The sequence below is a fragment of the Phaethon aethereus genome (genome assembly GCF_964289735.1).
Source record: "Phaethon aethereus genome assembly, chromosome: 10".
Classification (NCBI taxonomy): domain Eukaryota; kingdom Metazoa; phylum Chordata; class Aves; order Phaethontiformes; family Phaethontidae; genus Phaethon; species Phaethon aethereus.
This window is the reverse complement of record NC_138586.1, coordinates 16,649,274-16,672,147: the sequence shown is the minus strand read 5'-3', so window position 1 is coordinate 16,672,147 and position 22,874 is coordinate 16,649,274. Positions and strand designations below refer to the sequence as shown.

The 22,874-nt window shown below is 40.2% G+C and overlaps 2 protein-coding genes across 7 annotated transcripts in view; both read left to right on the top strand.

The window, feature by feature from the left end:
• Positions 1-1,456: 1,456 nt before the first annotated feature.
• On the top strand, positions 1,457-10,367 carry RBMX (RNA binding motif protein X-linked; the record flags this gene model as incomplete). 3 transcript variants are annotated; one of them, XM_082004002.1, is made up of 8 exons in its annotated part: positions 1,457-1,565; positions 1,766-1,872; positions 7,251-7,422; positions 8,538-8,654; positions 9,024-9,138; positions 9,253-9,378; positions 9,470-9,558; positions 10,060-10,367. In XM_082004002.1, 8 exons carry the CDS (start codon positions 1,457-1,459, stop codon positions 10,365-10,367), a joined length of 1,143 nt encoding a protein of 380 aa, XP_081860128.1. The 3 variants fall into 3 exon arrangements, with proteins under 3 accessions (XP_081860128.1, XP_081860127.1, XP_081860126.1); XM_082004001.1 differs by having other exon boundaries at positions 9,455-9,558; XM_082004000.1 differs by having other exon boundaries at positions 9,452-9,558.
• An 8,333-nt stretch (positions 10,368-18,700) lies between these two features.
• The window catches only part of ARHGEF6 (Rac/Cdc42 guanine nucleotide exchange factor 6), a gene marked incomplete at both ends in the record, with an annotated part of 38,207 nt that continues 34,033 nt past the window's right edge, over positions 18,701-22,874 (top strand). For all 4 annotated transcript variants that reach the window (XM_082004110.1, XM_082004109.1, XM_082004108.1 and 1 more), the window contains 2 exons: positions 18,701-18,865; positions 19,927-20,010. In XM_082004110.1, coding sequence (XP_081860236.1) covers positions 18,701-18,865; positions 19,927-20,010 — 249 coding nt within the window. The remainder of the gene's footprint in view (positions 18,866-19,926; positions 20,011-22,874) is intronic.

Genomic DNA, 22,874 nt, shown 5'->3' with positions numbered 1-22,874 from the left:
CGAGGTGAGCAGGCCTTGGGGGTTCTGTGGAAGGGGCGAGCGGGGCCCTGCAGGGTGGGAGTGAGCTGTTGGAAAGCGGTGGCATGGTGGAGGGCCCGGCCCGTGGGTGAGGGAACTGCGTTCCGCACGTCCGCCGCTGCGGGCCCGAGGCCCGGCGCGGCCAAGCTAGGCCTGCCTCCCTCTTCGCCTAGCCCGGTGTAGGGCGAGAGAGAGTGATACGGCTGTAGTGGGGCGGAGGGTAGGGGGTCCCAACCGCGTGAGGCGCGGTGGCCGCCATTTTAGGTGCGGGGGGTTTTGTTAGGGGTCCTGCCCCGTGGGCCTCCGCATGCCTGAGGAGGACGAAGGGTGGGCGGTGGCTGCCCCTGGAGGGCCGGGCGGATAGTTCAAAATGGGCTTGAGGTGTGCGCTCGGGTTAGCGCCGAGGCGGTCGTTTGGCGCCAGGAGGGAGAAGATTCCCTGCCAAAGGTGGCCGCCATTTTGTGGATGTGCCCGGAGACCGCGGAGGGTCTGACGCGCGCCCCCCCACTCCCGCCCCGCTCTCCCCGTGCCCCGGCCCGGCGCGAGCCTTCGCGGGGTAGAGAGGGGGGCGGCTGCGCGCGCGCGCCGCGGCCTCTTGGGCCTCGCGCCTCGCGTGGGAGCCGCTTTGTCCCCGCTCCCCTGGTGTGCCGAGGCAGCTGCGCGGGCCCTCCTCGCACGCTGCTGCGGGCTTTCCCGCCACCGGGCTGGAGGGGCGTGTTGGTAAGGCTTGTCCGCAGGCGCTAGGCCTTTTGCCAGGCGCTTTGAGGTTTGCTTTGTCTTCGGTTCTTCTGCTTCACACCCCCCCCACTCCCGCCCCGTTCTCCCGCCTTGCCTTGGCCGTGGCCTTGCTGTGTGGAACTGTAGTGGCGGTCTGGTGTCCGTTCAGGCGGACACGTTCTGTAGGCCAGGACTTCGGCGTAGTCTCGGTGTATTTTAAGTAACAAAGAATGAGCTTAATTTGGAATATGGGGCCAAGATGACTTTAAAGTTAATGTGTCAAAGTAAGACCAAAACATTAATTAAATTTTTTAGAACATATATGGCAGAATTTAGAGGGAGGGAGTGCTAGGATTGCCATCGAGGGCAAAAAGGCAATAACCCCGAAAGACTTCTCACATTCACTGATACTGCTTGATCTTAAGAGAGTTCTCAGTCAGTGTTTTGTCTCACTTCTTAAAGTTAACTTAATCTGTTTGAAATAGGCTATATAATGTGAAGAAGCAACTGAAGGCAGTACTACTTCTAGTTAATTCAGTCTAAAAAATTTAATTTTTTATACCTCGTATCTCTTAATTGACATTTTGCTCAAGAAAACTTGCTTGTACTTTTGAGGAAAGAAGTCATTTCTATTCCATAAAGTGGTACGGAAGTCTGTTGCAGTCTTGATGTTTTGTTAATAACAACCTTATACTTTTAGTAGGTCATCTGTGGAATCAAAATGGTTGAAGCGGATCGTCCTGGGAAACTGTTCATTGGGGGCTTGAATACAGAGACTAGTGAAAAAGCCCTTGAGGCTGTATTCGGCAAATATGGACGCATTGTGGAAGGTAAAGAGAAAAACCTTTCTATTTTAAGATACTAAAAATTAAAAAAGCAACAGCATAGCTGTGATGACTTTTTTGGCATTGATCGTCTGAAATGATGGTGCTTTTATGTCCTCTAAGAAGTTCTGAGCTTAGAAGGTTAAGTAAAGGTTAAGTGTTGCGGCCTAATTACCGGAAAGGGTAACATGGCTTTATTTCCGCAGTCCTTTTGATGAAAGATCGCGAAACCAACAAGTCCAGAGGATTTGCCTTTGTCACATTTGAGAGTCCAGCAGATGCAAAAGATGCTGCCAGAGATATGAATGGAAAGGTAGGAGTTAAGACCAATTATATGTTGTTGTTGCTACTGACCAGCAGTATTGATCTTTGGGGTAAATTAACTAGTAATAAAAGTTGGAAAGATAACAGGTTAGAAGATTCTAGAGGCAAGTCATAACTTTAAATTTGGCAAAATGTCTTTGTCTTCATGAAGCTGGCATTGCTTTCTCCTGATTATGGATATGACAGTTCCCTTAACATGGGTTTAATGTGACTTCCCTACTGTGCCGGAGCGTGATGCGCTTTTTGGTAATTTGTAGATAACCTACATTGTGACTTGCATCATCAATCTACTTGGCATGTATGAGGAGCATTTTGCCAGTTAATGTGAAATAGCTTTCCAGTTAGCCAGCAATTGAATTTTCTTGTTTGCACCCTACAATGCATTGATAATGCCTTTAAGAGGAAATAAAATGTAATGCATATGTAATGTCTTTGAAAAGAAAAACTTAAGATTTTGGAGCAAAAGTTCTCAAGATAAAATACCAGGATAGTTTGTCAAAGGATTGTAAGCTATTGCGATCTGTGTCTGTTCTGGCATGTTTGAAAAGCTAGATGCAAGTTTGTTGTTAATGGTCAACAGTTGCTTATTTTCATAAGAGGTGCAATCTCTTTAGGCAGTGAAAACTGTCTTCTCGGCTAACTTGAATTTCAGATTCTGGTCTTTCACGGATAATCTGAACGGTTGTGTTAAGGTCATGCTGCATTGGCCTTTTTCTGAGTGGTGTCTCTGAGATGCCATTCATGTAAGATGAAGAAGCCTCTGCTGATTCTGATTAACACTTGGGATTTAGATAGCTGTTTGCCTTATTAGTGTAAGACATTAAAGTGAAACAAAAATGTCAGTTGTTGGAGTCAGTAAGTAAAGCATGAAGAATATTTGTGCTTTGGGAAGAGGAAAATGAGCTTGCTGTAGTGTTCACAGTGAACACATAGTAAAACTCCCTTGTGTTGTGTTATAGCAGGCGTTCTGCTGCGTGTACTTAGTTTCTGGGTGCTTCAGGACAACCTCGTGACAATTCATGTTGCTGCTTTTGGAGGTTTGCTTCCTTTTGAAACAAGTTAGTTTTTGTCAAGGCAGAGTGACAAGTCAGATAATGTCCTTTCTGTACCAGCCTAAACATCCTTAAAGGCACTTCTTTTATTGAATTTTATTTCTACATTATGTAGCTCGCTACAGGTCTGAAGACTTGTTTACTGCAGTTCTTAAACACTGATTTCCTCTGAAGTAGTCATTACACTGAACCCCTCACATAAGGGGTAACTTCAAGTACCAACAGCTAATTGTCGTATGAAAGGACTTCAGTCACTTAATCCTAAGTGTGTGGAGTGCAGCTTTCAAATGAAAATCCCTCTGAAAATAATCACCATCTGTTCTAAATCTTGAATGTTGTGGCATGTGTTTGGTCACATTGGAAACATTCAGAAAAGTAATGTGTAAAGTAGCTAAATGAGATGAAATGTTTGGCTCAGGTGATGTCTACATGTTCTGGAATGCACCATCTGCATCACTGTCAAGAAATGCTAGAAAGTACTGCCTTGCATTGCAGATCGTCGTTCTCATGGTTTCTGTCTTCAGTGCTACAAATCTAAAAGTACCTTCACCTGCTTTGAAACTGGAACAGGAAATAGTACATGAAAAGAACATCTTCAATTGGGATTTGGCCTAGAATGACTGTTTTGACGTAAACATTTAGCTGCTTATTGTGTATAGTTCCAGCTATGTAGTGGTCTGTCTTGGTTTGACCATGGATATGAAAGATGTGGAAGATGTTTGTGAGGTAGTCTCTCGTCCTCATCTTCACAAAGCCTTCTGGACAATAAGTACTGCTTGTACCTCAAAAAGACTCTGCATTCTGGATCTGAGGAGGAACGGTGTTTGAGGCATGCTGTGGGAGAAATCATTATAATAAATCAGAACTTGGACGTTTTCTGTCCATTTGGAAATGATGGCTTGAAGTGCTCGTGAGAATTTCAGGCACTTAAGAAGAAACAGCAGAAGCACTGTGCAGATGATAGTTCAAGCAGTCTGTAAAGAATCAGTTGACCTGTCTAGCCATGGGGAAGAGTTCTGCACCGCCAGTGTGTTGCTCATTGTGTCCTTCTAAAGGAATTCAGAGTTGCAGCCAGTAGGAGAGGCTGACTTAGATTCTGCAAGAGTGAATTTGCATTTGGTCTTTTTGTGTTGCAAATGTTTGTGAAAAACTTCTATACAATATTTTGCTTCCTTTCGGGGAGGGGGAAGGGGTTAATTATATTTCATTCTAAAATGGGACAAGCATAGACTAGTCTGAGCTTGCTCGTTGAAGATTAATTTTAGTCCTGCAGAAAGAGGTCAGAAGATAATGATTTTGGAGTGGCGGTGGAGATTTTTCACTTAAATTACTTTCTCTGCAGAATTGTATCAATGTTAGCATGTCTGAGCAGCACAGAACAACTGTTAAAGTACTTTATCATAGAAAATTACTATCCTTCATTAAGAAGAACCTTAGCTTATGGTAGTCAACTCTACATCCTGATGTCATGCACATGCTTATCTGGACACAAGTGTGACTACTCCAAGTCTGTAGTGGTCATTCTGTGCAGTAGGCTGTTCTCATGATCTTTGGATTTTAAGTCCTGAGGACAAAATGGATAATTAAAGAGAGGACATGATCTTAGAGGACACATCCAGGAAAAACCAAAGATCTAATTCCAGTGTAGACCTGCTAAGCCAGCTGGCCTGTCTTAAGAGGTTGCAAACAAATACTACGATCCAAAGAACAGTCTAAACTGTGCTCAGTGCTACAGAAGGCTGCCTTTCTCTAATCAACAGAAAGTGTTTCCAGTTCTTTTGGTGAAGAAGCGATATAATATGTAGAAGCTCAGCCTGATAAGAAGTCATCTTCAGTCCTCAGAATGTATTTGCTGAACGGAAGCCCACTGGAAGTGCCATCAGGGACCATGCAGAAATGGCGGAGTCACTGCAGCATCAACAGTAAAATGATCTGTTGGAGAGGAAAGCCGTGTGCGGTGTTAGGTTGCAGTTTCATGCAGATTTCTGTAACAGTTTTTTGAGAATACTTGATGTCTGCCCCACTCCCAAAATTTTAAAAATTTCATTCATCTTTTCTGTTGGAATGCGGAACAGTTTGCAGGACAGTTCTCTAATTCTGTTTGGTTAAGGTTCCCTGGCTCACCGTCTAAAGCTGTGTAGATTGTTCATTCTGCATACAGAAGTTTTCATGATTGTCAATCTGTTATTATCCTTAAATTACTCTTATCTTAAATTATTTTGTTGCTTTTTAGCATCGAGGTGACTCCACTTTATGGTGCCCATATCATATTAAAAATGCTACTACACTCTGAATCCAGGTTATAAACACCAACTAATGAGTGTTGATGTTGACAGCTGGTGCTTTGGGCTTACTGAAAAAAACTCCCTGAGATGGCTTGTGTGAGTTTTATCTGATGATACCTTTCTTTGAACTAAGAACCTATAAATTTAAGTTGTCCCCTCTGCTTTAGGAGGGGACAACCCCTCTGCTATAGGACAGACTAACTTTGACAAATATTTTCTGGTTAACAAAGAAAAAGAAAAATAATCCTGGACATAATAGAAGGGCTTTTTGAACCTTAGGCATAGCTTTTTAAGACTGCTTGCATAAAGCAATTTCAAAAGAAACTTGTCTTTTGCCTAGGGTAAGATGCATAAGTGCGAGGCAGAAGGAAATAGGAGGAGAAATGATAAGGAAAACTGTACCTCCTACATAAAAAAGGAAATAACTTGGACATAGCATCCAGGTTTTCAGAACCCCTGCTAGCAGAAGGGGATGGTGTTTGGTTTCCAAACTTAAAACAAGCTGTCAAGAATCTGCTGTGAAGTTGAGGACAGCAGTGATAAATGATGGCAAAGCTTAAGGCTTCAAGCCCACTGTTTCTGTTCTGAGAAGGATGACTGAGACATGAATGATAATGATGGCAAAATAGTATGATACAAACGGAGAAGTTCCAGTGATCAGAGGTACTAATGCTCACTCCTGGAATGTTTCAGCTTTTCATGCCAAAAGGCTTTTTGAGGAAGTAGAAAATACTTCTCCATAAGTAAATATTTTTACTAAGTCAAAGCCAAGACCAATATGATTTTGCTAGTATTTCTTGATCCATTATGAGAAAAAAAATTAAGTTGGACCTGTAGATAGACACACAGGTTTTTCAAACAGTAGCTACAACTACATACAGTGGCAGAATACACAAGTTAATCAAGCAGATGATATCAGAGAGGGCTAGATTTCAGTGGAGAAAAAAAAAGATTCAGTACCTCTGTAAAATGCTGCTAGCAGTTCAGAGTGAGATATTACTAGCAGTCATATTCTTGTTCATTTATTGCAGCAAAGTGCAATAAACAACAATTCCTGCCTGTATAATTCATTAGTTGTCATACAGTTACATATTTAACTGCTGAAAGAGGCAAATAAAGCATGTTTGCCAGGATAGATGTGCAGTAACCCAACTTCAGCAGAGCTTATGAAAGTGACTCTGCTGTAGTTGACAAATGTGTGGTATCTGAAAGATACACAGAAATGTGATTAATTAGGTTGAGTTACTCAATATGTCTTGCCACCTGCTCATGTTTGAGGTATAATAGCTTGCTGCAGAGTTCCTGTTACTGCAGGTCTGTATTCCAGAAACACCTTCCACTCCCCTCAACCCCCAAAAACCAACCCACACAACAAAACCCCCAACAAACAAAAAACCAAAACCACAAAGCATCTCCACTCTGGAAAAGCAAGTAATAGAGTAAATTGTGACAGTCACCTTTTTTTTTTTTAAACTCAGCTTGAAACAGTAGGAAAAAAAGCGGTGAATTATCATACTGTCTGCTTTGTAGATGCTGAAATTGCTTCTAAATACTTCAGTGATCACCGTTTTATCAGGACATCAAGAAAATGTACTGAACGGCCTCCCCATTGCCAGAAATCCCAACTGAAGCTAAGATATCTTCAGCTTAATCCTGTAACTACTGGTGCAGTCCTAGTTTGGTACAAAAGTCCGTGGCAATTGAAAGTAAATTGGAGATCATAAATCATGTTTCATTTACAGAATAAATGACATGGGGCTGCCGTAATCATTGGACACTTGTGTTTTTACTGAAAGTCCTTTCTGATGCTGCTCTGTATTTTTTTTTCATCAATACCACAAGAATGAAGTGCTGTAGAAATTAGGCCCAACGTCCTGCTGAGTACATGGGGACTAATACTGAAGACTGAAATCAGTTCTAGAGTTGCTCTAACTTTATAAAATGGAAGCCCTATAATAGTGAAGCAAGAGGGGCTTAATTTAAGAAATACAAACATGACTGAGCAGTAAGTAAAGCAGCTTCTTCTTTAGTCATTAGATGGGAAAGCAATTAAAGTGGAACAAGCAACCAAGCCATCCTTTGAAAGTGGTGGTAGGCGTGGGCCGCCGCCCCCCCCACGAAGCAGAGGTCCTCCCAGGGGCCTTAGAGGTGGAAGAGGCGGAAGTGGCGCGAGAGGACCACCTTCAAGAGGGAGTCACTTGGGTATGTATTTACCTCTCATTATATACTTGGACAACATACAAGACAATCCCATTGGAAGATGACAATAATCCTACTGGAAAAAAAGTCAAAACAGCTGAATAGTGCACTTCTTTTTCTTTATTAAAATGATGAAATATGATCTCAGCAGTTTAGTCAAATTTTTGATTAGGCAAGTACACCTTAAGAAAAGGCTTTCAAATCTGAAGATTCCCTTCTACAACTAACACTCCACTTGACTTTTGGCTATGAAAGAAAAGCAAAACTCCTGCCCTGCACGTGAGAAAGGAAGCTTTCTGGTATTCAAGTTGAAAAAGTGATTCTCTTCCGGCAGGGAAAGGGAACTGCCTTTCATTCTTACTAGCAAGAGGTCTAAATGTATTAAATTCTAGGACTGAACCTTCCAGATCATAGTGGGAGTTAGGGAAGCGAAGTCTTGTTTGTTGTTACAAAATAGTAGTGTGTTGACTTGAAGGTTTCTGAAGTGGAAGGGTAGCACATTACTTGATACTGGATATTCTTTAACTTAAGATTAATTTATTTATTAGCTATTTATTCAGACTTTTTCAGTATCAAAACAAAACTGTCACTTATAAGAAACAGCAAGCAGCACCTGAAATATAACAGTAAAAGCTGTAATGCAGAGAAAAATTCTGGAAATAGTGAACATTCCTGTCTTGAAGAGTCTGTGTCGTAGGTTCTACAGACTCTGTAGTGCCTCTGTTCCATCTCTGTGTAGGATCTTCTCTAATACATCTTCCCAGGTGGCTCTTGTCTTCTGAGAACAGTAACTTGTTGAGCATTTAAGCTGTGACTGGTAAAAGATATTAGCTGTCTTTCTCCCTTGTGTCACACTGTGTGGCTTTTGGATAAGTTCTAAAAAACAGTTCTTGACAGGAATTTAGGCTGTGGAAGGTTAACTTGGTAGGCTCTCAGTTCTGCCAGTAGCATCTAGCAGTGGCCAAAACACAAGAGAAGGCTTTGAGGTCTACTTTTAGAAGTTTACTGTTGATTGCATAGTAGTAACAACAGTGCCTAAGTTACTGCAGTTTGGGCTTTAGGGGCATACAGGTGAGTATCACAGAAACAACAAGTTGGTTTATGACTTATCCTTCTAGGGTCTTCTCGAGGGCCACTTCCCATGAAAAGAGGTCCACCTCCACGAAGTGGTGGCCCTCCACCTAAGAGATCAGCACCTTCAGGACCAGTGCGTAGCAGTAGTATGGGAGGAAGAGGTAAGGATTTCCTCAGTTACTTTGTTGCTTAGTCAGCTGTAGTGCTTTAGTTTTTCTTCAGGAACTGTTGCAGATCATTGATTCTAACTAAATCTGCTGTGGGATAGCATATTGTTTTTCTAATCTATCGGTTCTCTTTATACCAATACCATTTTGTAGCTGTTTGGAACAATTTGGTGTGATTTGATAAGTATGTTCCTTCTAGCGCTGATTTAAAACTGTACAAGCAGAAGTGTAAAGTATTAAAAATGTAGGCTACAGAAATACTTTTAAATAGCTATAAACAGTCTGCTAATACTTACTTGCCTTGAGGAGTCTTCTGTGTGCCTAAATGCTTATTAAGTTGAAAAATCTGGACTTTCTTTTAAGCTCCTGTGTCACGTGGAAGAGACAGTTACGGTGGTCCTCCACGCAGAGAGCCCATGCCATCACGAAGAGATGTCTACATGTCTCCAAGAGATGATGGCTATAGCACTAAAGACGGGTAAATTATTTGACTAATTTAGTATGGCTTTTTTTTTTTGTTCAGAGAAAGGATTTCAGTCCCTGATTTTCAGAAGTGACATGTGGCTAACGTCTCAATTCTTATTCTTTGTAGTTATTCAAGCAGAGATTATCCCAGTTCCAGGGATACACGGGACTATGCACCACCGCCACGAGACTATGCATATCGTGATTATGGTCATTCCAGTTCACGTGACGAATACCCCTCTAGGGGATATAGGTATCTACTGTTGGATTTTTCTCCCTGTCATTTTATTCTTGCTGGGTTCTCACTGATTTGTACTAAGTCTTAGTAGTCTTTCCTCCTATAGCGATCGTGATGGATACGGTGGTGGACGTGACAGAGACTACTCGGATCATCCAAGTGGAGGCTCCTACAGAGATTCATATGAGAGTTATGGTAAGAATCCATTTTGAGGATCATGTAGTAATCTGTACAGGTGCCATAAAATCTGACTTCTACTAGGTTGCTCATGTTTTATGGGGAAGTGGGACTTTTTTTCCCCCTACAGTGAAAGTGCAGTTGTTGGTTATCATTTGATCATCTTGTTAAATAAGCTATAAGCTAAAGAAGCAAAGTCTACAGTTCAGAATTGCAACTATCTCTGGAAAATATGGCTGAGTTTCTTCTCTAAAATAACAAGCTGTTCTGGAATACCCAGTAAAGAGCCTGCCTGAATGAACACCGTCTTCATTCCTTCAGAGTCTTTAAATCCACTCACTGCCTGATATGCAATCCCCACTTTAAATACCATTAATGTGGCAGATTATATTAAGAACATCTCAATACATACAAAAGAGTAGCAGTAAGCATTTAAATACAGCAATTCTGTAAATTCAGATTGAAATTGTTATATATAACTTATGGTGTTGCCATATTACCTGACCATTGACCCTGCAGGTAACTCACGTAGTGCTCCACCTGCACGAGGGCCCCCGCCATCTTATGGTGGAAGCAGTCGATATGATGATTACGGCAGCACACGAGATGGATATGGAAGCCGAGAAAGTTACTCAAGCAGCAGAAGTGATGTCTACTCAAGTGGCCGTGATCGTGTTGGAAGACAAGACAGGGGTCTTCCCCCATCCATGGAAAGGGGCTATCCACCTCCTCGTGATTCTTACAGTAGTTCAAGCCGCGGAGCACCCAGAGGTGGTGGCCGTGGTGGAAGCAGATCCGATAGAGGTGGAGGCAGAAGCAGATACTAAAAACACTCTAAAAAATTTTGGACCAAGACAGATTACTTCTCAAAAAAAAAAGGAAAAGTGGAAGTTGTTCTATCTTTACTACCAGAGGACTACTAAAAGGAAAAGTTGTTTTTACCTTTTTTTATTGTTGCCTGTTAAGTTTTCCCCTCCATGACTTTTATGCTTTTGTGAGGAAAAGTTAAACCGATGTTTAATTTCATTTCAAAATTGTTAACATTTCTTTCAAAAAGCAGATGTTAAATGTATGAAACTTGAGCTGTGTACTAGTGTTGTAATTTTCAAAGTAAAGTTTCCCTGAAATGCCACACCTCCCATCTGATTTTCCTCATGAATGGAACAAGCAGTTCTTAAGATCTTCCACACAACATCCAACCATCTAACATGGAGATGGATTGTTCTACATGTTCAGCATCTCATTCTTAAACAAAGTGTTGCTTGTGATTTGGAGGGTGGTGGGGATAGTCCACACAAAGTTCAGTTGTGCTGAAGTCATGGTGTTCCCAACAATGCCTTCAGATCCTTGTGTAAAGAGAAATAGAGGATATCATTCACTTAACCTGAAAAAGCAAGTGGATAATACTATTTTCTGCCTTCCTACTGTTTCATGGGGAGTTTGAAAAGATCTCCCCTCCAGATAAATCATGTACATGTAAGTCAGCTACAGAATACTGTAAAAATAAAAAAATTGACCAGTTCCATCAAAGAAGCTGCAAAACGATGCTTACTCATACTGTTTCAAATTTTTGCAACTCTGTAGTGTTTCACTTTTAAAGGAACATCTTTGATTCCAAAGGAGAAAATAAGATAAGCAAAGAAGTCTTTCTCTCCAACTTCTCAAAGGCTTATGGCTTCATAAAAACAAGTGAATCTTTCAGCATTCCACAGCTGATTTAAAGCATCAAATGCCTGTGAAACAGCAAAGATGGTAAGCAAAGCAAACTAGTTTTTCAGTCTAAGTCAAAATTGAACCAAGTTATCTTCCTCTAGTACAGTAAGACAAGCTGCACGTCATGGCAATGGAAGTGCTGTCTAGATTTAAAAAAAAAAAGGAAAAGAAATACTCCAATACATTAGAAGTTCTCCAAATTCAACATTTCTTCTTGGATATAAAGCATTTGTGGCACCAATTTTGAAACTAAAGTTATAATGCAGCTCACTCTAGGCAGAATATTGCCAAGCAGGGTTGGGAGGGGGTATTCTGTGCTCATATCTTTCAGTGAAGATGCTTAAAAAAGGCTGCATATACTATATTTTAACAAAATTAAAAGCCTGGTGAAATCAGGAATTGGTTTAGATTGACAAATATCAGCTCGGCTATTGGGAGTTTGAAGCAAGCCATTGCAAACTTGACGTTTAGTTGGATGCCTGACTCTGTTTAGTTTGATACTGCATTACGGGGATATCTAGTAGATGTGGCAGAACCTGTGGCAAGTTGTTATGACTCAGGTAAAGCCATGAAGTTCAAAAGATGCTCTTGACTATGGTAGACATGAAGACCTCCAACTAAAAAAAAACAAACCACAAACCCAAGAGCTTTGTACTACTGTTTAGTCCTCAGTAAATTTTGTCGTTCAACTTATGGATTTAACGTGGCAGTGCACCATTGAAAAGGAATGAGAATCCATAAGCCATGCAACCTGTCACTAAGCCATTCCAGTCCATTCCAAGCCAGTGAATCCTCCACCACTTAGAAGAGAAGTAGTAAAAGTTTCAACAGAATAATCTGCAAACCCAAGCTTGTGACTTTTTTTGAAATGGGGGGGAAGCACCATGGGTTGACTCGTGCTGTAAAATGTACTTTTCTCAATTTGTTGTATCTTTTCTTGATTGCAGGGTGATAACTTCTAGAAGATACTACAGAAGAAATACTGGTTCATCTGTATTGGTGGCAGAGATGAGTGGTGCCTGTACCAATACATAAGGTAAATATTATACTAGTGTAATAGGTGGAAGGAAGATTTCTGGTGGTTCTTTGTCTATAGATCTGGATGGACATTGTTTATGGCTAAAGAGCATTTTCAACTTCCTGTTTGAATTTTGGAGGAGGAGGTTTGAGTAGTCTTTTTAAGCCTACTAAGTTAGGAGTGACTGAGAGACTTATGCAGAAATTGATTCAATTTGCGCACGGCTGAACATAAAATATGATTACAAATTCACTTTAAATCATGCTGTAGAGGATACTTAGTCTAGGAATCTTTAGAAGACCAGACTGTAAAAATCTGAATTAGAATAATAAATGTCAGTACAGGCATTTAATCAGTCTTCTTAAAGGTGCAGAACATGCAATTTAATGACTATACCGAGTATAATCTTTGATTAGGAATTAATCTCTGCAGAGGTCCTTGGATTAAATTGCAGACTTCCAGGCATTGCCAGAATGGTTTAAAACTTTGTAGATCAGCTGTGTTTCATGACTTTGAAGCCTACGCTATTACAATTATTTTTCAAATAGATGAAGGAGCAACTGTCTTGAGGCTTTATGTGGAAGAGTGACAGGAAAAAAAGAAGGTGGTAGTGACTGTCATGCTAATACAGCCTTTTTAAAAACTTTTCTACTAAATAATTGTTACTTTCACCAAAAAAAGGAAGTAACTTCTTCTAATGTGTGCAAAATCCATTAAAATCTAGTATAGAGTGAAGGGTGAGTACAGATAACCTTTCCAAGGGAAGTATTTAGGTAAGAAGCATGTATACTTTTTATGTAATTTTTAAATTAGTTTTCAAAGTACTCTGTAAATGTAAGCACATCTTTTGTTGTTAGTTTCAAATACTGCTTTTGAGAACCAACTTTGAAATGGTGAAAATAAAAAGCTGTAGTTGGTACAGTATTGTTTATCTGACACATGGTCACTGATTTCAGGGAATTTCCATCTTGTGTCAACGATACATTCTGTTGCATACTGTGTGATGTTTGTAGTCTCACTTGGCTTACAATTTATTCTTTTTAGAGTCTCAGCAAAAGCAACTAAATAGCAGTGCAGTGCCTTTGTCAGAATATGCCCGTAATGTTTTGTAAATACTGATAAATTGCTTCTGTTACCTTGACAAAAATGGAAAAACACACTTCTGTTTCAGGGTACTGGATTATATTTCAGATCAGGTGCAGAAGCATCATGAGTATTTTTTGTTCTGAGTCAAAGGAAGCTTATAGTTAAATAAAAGCTGCTACCTGACGAACTTTTTATTTTTCTGTCACTTGATAAAATTTCAACGAACAAAAAGTGTTACTTTCCTTATGTTCGCATTCCTCTTAGGCATGACTTGTAAAATATTTAAATCACAAATCCTACTGGAAATGACACAATTTGAACTATAGGTGTCTCTTTAAAGATTAAAAAGCCTAACCTTTTTTTCATTGATGTCAGTAGTATGAGACCCAAGTGGTCTAGGGAAATATGTCTAAAAGTTCTCTCCTCTTGCTCACCCCCCACCAACCAGAAAAAATCAGCAGGAGTCAACTTCTAGATTTACAGTTCGAGGCTGATCCAGATCATGAATCCTCTAGTAAAGAGATGGAATACTGTCTTTAATATGCAGCACCTTAGGCAACTTTAAAAGGTTTTGCCAAATCATCGTATAGGTTGTGTCAGAATATTTTCAACTTTTTTGTATGTATGTGCCATGTTAACGTCAATTTTCTGTAGTAGGTGGGAAGCTGAAGGTTGATTATTCTTGGCAAGTGAAAAACCTTCTCTTTTTGAAAAATGAAGTGCTTTTTTCTTGGTTCACTAGATGTGTTTTGTCACGTAATGGTCATAGTGACCCATGTTGTAATTAATGAAGATATCGAAGATAAAAGCACACTTTCTCAGCATACTCTGCAGTTTATAAACATTTCCAAATTTTTAACAGGCATGGCGCCAACGTTAGCTTAGGGAGCAGTAAATGGAACTTAACTGATCACATGGCAGGAAATACTAACTTTGTTAAAAAAAAAAAGGGATGTAATTGTACTGATTTAGCAAGCAATTCACCTTTCCTTGATCACAAGTTTAATGTATAGCACATCATTATTTACAGGTTAGTACCAGTGTCTATAGCAGTTTATTACAGGATTCCTGAGTATCATGCTGAGATGGTCAAGAACTAGTGGGATTTTGTAGTAAGCAAGAGTTTGGAGGGGGATACGCACAGGGATTACAGAGGCTTTGCTCAGTACTTGCTCTGGAGACAATGTTGTACAAGAAGTGTGCATTAATACAAGTAGTCCTCGGATTGTTTTGATTATTGTAGTTAGCTATTGATGTATTTTCATACTGCTGGGATAAATGGAATATAATCCAAATGTATGCACTGTGTATATAAAAACAATCAACTCAGTTGTGTGTTGGTTTCTGAGAGTGTACTAACTTGGATTTCCTTTTTTCAGTTACGGTGACTAGAAGGCAGCAGTGCAGCAGTGGATATGCATTGGGAAATGGAAGGATAACAAAGTGCAACTGATGAAGCTTGGCTTTTGAATGTGGTGTTACCCACTATTTGTTTTAGAGGGTTGTGTTAACATTCAGGAATTGCCTTTGAAAGTAGCACTACTAATCTCTTGGATATTAAAAAAATTGTCAGGTGGAAGTCAATTGCTGTCTGCTGTAGCTAACATCTTCCAAGAGTTGAGTGAGCCTTTTTTTCAGTCCATATACACACATCAGTAGATTTCTGCAGCAAAAAAATCCGGAGTTGCCCTTTACATTGGGTGCTTTCTGTTTATGGTGAAAAAAAGAGCAAGTTCTATAGAAGTGAGTTTTAGTAATCTAAAGTACAGAGAACTAAATTGTTACAAATTCTTTTTCACCAAGGAACCATGAAAAGTTTTACTGTGTTCTTACATTAACAGTTTTATAAATGTCCAGGCCTTCTGGATGAGAGGAAGGAGGTGTTGATGTACTGAGACGATATTGGTGACAAATGCCCAGAATAATTAGTGTTGTTATGTGTACTAGTTTCGTGCAAAACTCCAGACAGCACTGCATTTCTTGCAACAAGGTGCTTTCTTCAAACCTTTGCCTTGGTTTTAATGCATTTTCTTACGCACCGGTATTTCATGTAGATACCTAATGTCAATTGACTGAAGTACTTACACAGTCATGGCTAATAAAGTTTATGCTGGCCAACCCCCTGTGCCGCAGCCCCCTGAGCTGTGGTAGACATAAACTGATCTCATTTAAACAACTAACGCTCAGTTTATAGTGGGTAGCTAAAGAAGGAAAAATCATGCATACCTTGCCTAGGCATTTAAAACTACCTTTTGGTTTTGGGATGCGAATATCGCTTTAAACTTAGTTATGGACTGCAAGATTCTGGGAGTAAGTCTGCCTGTATGTAGCAGATGGGTAGAATTGCAGTATTTCCTGGGGCTAATAAATTTACTGTTAAACAAGCATAATGAGATTTGTTTTTGGTTTTGTTTTTAATTGAAAAAAATAAACGTGTTAGCAACACTTGCATGGTGGAAAAGATTACTAGTGTTACATATTGTGCTGGAGGTTTATTGTTACAAAATGGTCTCAGTGTATCTTCTGCAAGAAAGAATAATAACGCTCTAATATTAAGCAACTCCTTTTTCAGCAGTAGCTTATAGTCTGGGTACTGCTGTTCAGGCTGAGCCACATCATCCTAACTAAAATGTAATACCACCATATGAGCTATCATATGAAAAGAGATTGATACCTGCCTAAAATGCTAAATAATGAGAATGTATGAGGAATGTAAATCAGCTCATGTGCTGACTGAGACTTCATCGTTGAAAGTCACTAGTTCAAATGTAAGGCATCTGAGTAGATTCTGCAGCAGAAGAATACTCCAGCATTGTTGTTTGTATTGTGTGTTTTGCCTCTGCTGCAAAAAGAGCATAAAAGCGAGTGACTTGGAGGAGAATCACTCTAGAATGTTCTCTGAACATCTGAATGGTGTTCTTGACTTGCTCCTGTTACCATGCTGTTACTGGTGTATACACAGAGTCCTCTGATAACTGAGTATAGACACACACACCCCTTTATTTTTTAAATAATACTGTGCTATATTGTCATCACTGGTGTAAATCAGGCTGCAAATAAAGGTGTATTTGTAACTTGGGGGTGGAGGTTGACACTGCAAGAGACAATTGACAATTCATTTGATTGTCCCTGTCGGCAAATAACCAAAGTTGAAGTCTTTTTCCAAAGACCAGACTAGAAGCTGTTCCTTGCTTGGTGGCCATACTTTTCATACCCTGGGTTTGCCACAGAATTCATTTAGCATAGGGGTGGGTGAACAAGCTGGAACTTAGATAGGTCCTTTCAGAAAGACATAAGGCTGGCCTTGAGGTGGCTAATCAGAAATGCCTTATAGTTTTGGGCTTTCTGAATACACAGGTCTCCAGGTCTTAAAGAAGTTGGTAAGTGTTCAAGATGTGGGAAGTACTTATTTAATTGTAGCTGCAACTGCTAACATCTGCGTGGCTGCAACAGCTGCATGTGAAAGTCATGAAACAAAACCTGTCCACACAATAAAAATCTGTGCTTTTAGAGGAGTGAGTGGGTGAAGCACTCTTCCGTGTTCAGGTTTGTAACATTGAGTTCTCATGAAGTAGGTGTGTAATTTTCCCTGTGTTAAAATATTTCTCTTCCTCTTTACATCAGAAACTGGTATGTTCTGATGAGATGACTGAAGTGGAGGTCTTCCATATGGAAATGATTGTCCCCAGTAGATGAATAAGCATTAGCAGTTGTCTTGCCTACTACAGATCTGGAAAAAGAGAAAGTGAGCTACGAAAGTGGAGACTGCAAGTACTCAATTCTACAAAATAGTAGTGCTTGTGAGAACTGGCAAAAGGAAAAAAAAAGAAACTGAAGTTCTTGCAATTACTCATACAATTTGAAATGTTTTGCACACATGGATAGTTGTAGATGTACTTCACCAGATGGCAATGAGCTTTGTGATTTAGCTCCAGCCAGCTGTATCGTTCACACTGGCTTAATAGTATTTCCACACAACAAAGAACTGGAACTCATCCCCAGGTCCTCATAAAGGTCAAAAGTCTGGTCTAACCTGAAAAGGGCAATTCTGACATAACTTGCTGATGACTGTTAAAAATTATCCTTGTGTAGGTCCCAGTACCTGTCATAAGATCTGGAAAGTGGAGACACAAAACCATATTTATTGTACATAATTTATCCTTTTGCTGTTGTATTTCTCCCTACCCTTTAAATTACCAGCCTAAGCAGTTTGAGACCACTGTCTTGAAAACAGTTGCTTCAAGGAACAGGGTTAGGAATTAGCTCAGAACATTGTCGCTGAGAAATTCTGGTCTCTAGGATAATTTGTTCCTGTTGTATTGCTTCAGTCTGTGATGCTCCAACTTCTCTGGCATCATAAACAGAGAATTGCTTCATTTTCCATCTGTTCGGTGAAAGGACAGTTAAAAGGATAAGAAAATGGCAAGATGACTGCACTGTTCTAAATTGATAACGATCAATAGTGATGGTCAATACTATCCCAGAGCAGGGTGAAAAACTGGTAACTGCTCCATACAATGGATCCTGAAGAGCTGGGGGAAAGGGACATTTTAATAGGACAAGTGAAATCATTGGAAAGCTTCATTCTCGGCTTCGGATGACTTAAATTTATGAATTTTTCAAACTTAAATCAGATGTTTGTTTTGAAACATAATCATCTTCCCAAAAAGCATTGTGGATTATATGTGCACTTCTTATATAAAACAGTTGAAAAAACAAACTTTTTCTACATAAAGTGCCTGATTGGAATTTATTTTCAAAAATCGTATCTTGGAAATATAAAACTTCTGTAAAAGGCAGTTTTAATAACTGGGTTTGCTGCATAAAGTTGGGAGATATTTACTTAAAGTTGGTATGATATTTCATACCTCAATCATCTTTAGTGTGAAGTTCAATTTTAATGCTGCAAATACCTCATTATTTACAGTACTAAAGACAAATTTACTTATTTGGGTAATAGCCACAAGTTAAGACCAAGTTTACCAGATCATAGGATGCCAGCTGCCATGAGGAGGAAGTCACTAGGTAAGATCGTTCTGGTGGGACAAGTATCCACATAAAATACTTCTATTTTCAATAATGTTGAAAATGCGTAGTTAAAGATGTGTCTTTCTTTAAAGTAACAGTGCTAGAAACTATTTTATTTAAAAAACAGTTTCTTACCTTAGAGTAACAATATTTCTGGTTCTTAAGATTTGATGAGTTTCTGCGCTGAGCAAAAAAAGTAGTTTCACACTTGAGCTCTGCAAGCAGCAGCAGAGGCAGGAAGATGTAATCACGGATGTGGGTTCCAGCAAGCTGCTGCTGCACAGGAGAACCGCGCTGGTGGCAGAACTCTCCGCGATGAATCCAGAAGAGCAAATTGTAACGTGGCTAATTTCATTAGGAGTTTTAAATTCCCCTAAGAAAATAATAGATGATCCGGAGGAGTTCCTGAAAATTTCTCTGAAAGATGGAACTGTGCTTTGTAAACTCATTAATCGACTTCTTCCGGGATCTGCAGAAAAGGTAACTCTCTTAAGACGTATTTTGCTAGCCTGAAACGCAGCACTGCTCAGTAAAATACTGCGGGGGTCATTCCGAGGTGTGGTTTTCTTTGGTAAGTAAGCTGAGCAAGGAGCATCAGAGCGATGAATGTTTTACATATCGGTTACTAGTTGTATCCGTTTGAGGGCGAAGTACGATTGTAGCTTTAGTTCTTCAGTTTTGTCTTTACATCCAGAAAAAAAACCTGAAAGGTTGCAGTTGGCCGAGTTAACGCATGTTGATTCAGTAGCAGGAAATACCGGGCCTACCAGAGATCAAAATATATTGATTTTGAACAGAAGGATATGCAGTTTGTCTGTATTTACGTAAATATCATTAATTATAACTGTAAATATATTCACGCTTTCAGAACTCTTACTGTAAAATACTTTGTTAGTCAGGAAATATACTAGAAAAGCAGTTCAAGTTAGGAATAAATAATAAACCTTGCATCCGTGCCATTTTGAACTGTCCCAAGGCCAGCAAATCCATTGGTACTGAAGCCATTTAAGCCATGTGAGTACCTCCTATTACAGTTTTACAAGGCATATATTCAGACAGTCCAGAAGTGTGGTAACTGCAAAAGAAAAAAAGGGAAGGAGTCCAATGAGAGATAGGAAATGGCAACACAGACGAGAAGCTGTTTAATTAAAAAAAAAAAAAAAAAAAAAAAGGTGGTCCATCCTGAAAAACAAGAGCCTGCCTTTATTATGCAAAAATCAGTTTTGCTAGCTCTTTATCTTTCGGTCATATGTGATGGTTGGGGGCAGTGTGTTCTTAAAGGTCATCGATTTCCCACTGTCACTTAGGGCACTGTCATGTGTTGACATTCAAAACAAGATGCCGACCATTTCAATGTATGCATCACTTCCTCCAGTGGCTCTTTCTTCCTGCTTTGACAGCTTGCCTGCCACCCCCATCCGCCCCCTTAAGAAGCTTCCCTAATTCAGTATAAAACGCACATGTCAATATTCATGCAGGCCTTCTGAATAGAGGCTATACAGAAGGTAATGCAATGATCTCAGTGGATTTTCTTTCTTTAGTATTGCCTGGAGCCTAAAAATGAAGCTGATTGCATCAGTAATATTCAAGAGTTCTTGAAAGGTTGTGCACTCCTTAAAGTGGAGGTAAGTCAACTTGAATCCTTTCTTTTATTGTAATATGCTTGTTTAATCAGCCTTCTGGAAGGAAGCCAGATACCAGAGGGATGAAATTGGTAGTCCTTCCTCATTTTTTGTATTAATAACATAAACTGGAGCATGGGTAATATAATATTCTGTCTGGAGAATTTGGAAACGGGGTGTATTGATTGTGAGCTTAACAGATTCCTTCTCATCTTCTGACACAAAACTAAAATGGTCAGGTAAAAATACGTGTAGCAATAACAGCAGGTAATGGAGTTAAGCAGCGTGGACCTGTTTACATTTTTTTTTTCCCATTATGAGAAGGGATTACAGGTTTTAGCCTTGCTTTAGTATGAAGGTGAAATATTCTTAATACTGCAGTATTTTTCATACCCTTGCAACTGTTCCATGAGATTCTGCCGAACACAAAATATTAAGTTGATCCTTACACATGAAAATTATCACAGTGAAGACAAAAGACACCTTTTCAGTGGCTATTTCTGATCCTATCTATATGCTGATTCTTAGGCTTAAGCATAGCTCATCTTTGCAAGATCAGAGTCTAAATGAATCACGTAAGAGTTAATTTTTTAAGTGTATATGGATTTAAAATATTTAGTATCACACTTAAATTCCTACAGTAAAAAAAACCCTGTAACTAAGAGCCGTCACTGTCTCATTTGAAATACGCTCAACACTGTGGAAAAAAAATACATTCTGAAGACAAATTCTAGCAGTAGCCGGGGCAGCATCCTTGGGCATTACACAGAATATTCGTACACTACAGTGAGAAAAGTCCAACCCATGATAGCTCTGTTCCTGTGCTTTTCCTTTGAAGGTCTAAACAAGCAAAGAGCTTTTCTTCTCTTCAGAGCTTTTTAGCTAACTAGCATGAAAATTTGCTCATTCCAGAACTGCTTCACTACCCTGTTGTTTCCCAGTAATGCAGTTCTCAGAGCCTGCTGCAGCAGCCCAGTTTTAAGAGCAGATATATATAGAATCACTGAAGGCCTATCGCATCAGAAATCAGTTGTTGCCAGTCTTCTGGTACTGACCATGTGATTTCCTCAGTTTTTCAGAGAGTTTATTTTTCTATTTAAAAACTAACCATAATGGTTGTGGTGGAAAATACTAAAAAATAGGAGTCTTAAACAGCTAAGAGGTAAGACAAGGGAACAGTCCTCAGCTGTTGTGCTTTATCATCTCATAGTTTTTAAAGTCAGTTCTGCAATATTGCAGTCACACTCCACAATTTTCAGATACTAGGAACTAGCAACGTTCTGTGTTCAGCTCTGGGTGTTGCTCTGATCCTCCCTGTTCCTTTTCTTGCTTGGTTTTAATTTAAGAAAAGGTTTCTGACTTCTTTTTTCTTCTGATTTATAACCCTGTATAGTGCTCGTGTGGTTGCCTCTGTCTTGGTCGCTGTGAAAGGAGACCTCAAAAGCTGAATAAAAGCTCAAGTCTCTCAAGGTCAAGTTTAAATTTTGCAACCAACTGAAAATTATTTCTTCTTTTTTTTTTTCCCCAAATACTAACAGTCTTATTAGAAGGCCAAGTGAAGCCAGGAATTTGCTTCTTCCTGGTTCCTTTCTGTAGCCTCAGACAGAGGAACGCTCAAGGTAGGTCAGCTGACATGGTTGGGCAAGACATGGCACAAGTCAGCGTGCTTATGCTCCCCTCTGGCTCTTCTCCTCCCATCTGCCAGCTCTGAAGGCAAGGCCAGAGGAAACATGGAAACCTTGGCAAAGAGGCTCTAAGCAGCATACTATAGGTGGTCCTCCCTCATGTCTGATGCTTAGTTTGCCTTGGGAAGGGTCACTGCCCTTCCGAGGGGATTTCTCTGCAGCACATTTCTCTGCAGCACATGCTCTGAAAGCATGCTTGGAGCATCAGAACAGGCAGGGAGCCTTCTGGTTTCAAGATCCGTTGTCATTGAAGTTGCAGTGATCTGGTGTTATGTCTAAGGAAGATGAGCATAGGATAGAAAATCTGTTCTGCTCCAGTAACCTAGCGTGAGAAGGGAGTAACATCAGGAAAGCTCTTGGCTTAATAGGTTTGACTTCCCTGACTGCCATCCTGCTGCTTACCCAGACTTTGTATTTTATAATAGAACCGTAATGGTTCTGTCAAATTCTGCCCTTCTCCAAAGTGCCACAGAGAACTCTTGTTCCTTGGATATGAAGAAGTAGCCTGTGGCTGCATCTGAGCCACTTCTGTCTTGAGACTGACAAGTGCATGTTAAGGTCAGAGATTCTGTTCCTGTTGCAGATGTGAGCAAAAGAGGATGTTCTGAGGCAATTCAGAGCTCACAGTTTCTACTCTGGATACTGACTCGTACAAAAAGGTTCATCCTGGGAAACCTCAAGCATGAGAAACTTCATACATGGCATCAGGATCCCATCCTAGCATCCCATGGCTTCATCATGCCTTGCGAAAGCAGTGGCTACCTTCATGCTATGCTTTAACTTTGTGTTTATTTCTGTCGCAGCCGTTTGGAGCTGAATACATCACTGAGCATTGCTAGCCTGCAGGGAAGGCAATCAGTGTGGAAGGGAGGGTTTCCAACAGCATTTGGTTGAAACCTGAATCCCACCTTCCACTGAACGGGTACCGTTTGCCAATGTCTTCCAGTGGGAGGGTGTGCAAAGAGGTTGCTCCTGCAGAGCTACACATACGCACTTCCCTCCTACCCTTCTTTGTTGTCCTGGTAACTCAATCTTAGGAAGTGGAAGAAAGACACAGCAAGGCAAACAGCACCTTCTCCTGTTTTACAGGAACAGTGAAAGATTTGAATGCAGTGGAAGGGAGGGAGAAAGACACTCTGTGACCTTCCTGCTTTGAGGTGGCTCGGTTAAGTTGCAGCAGCT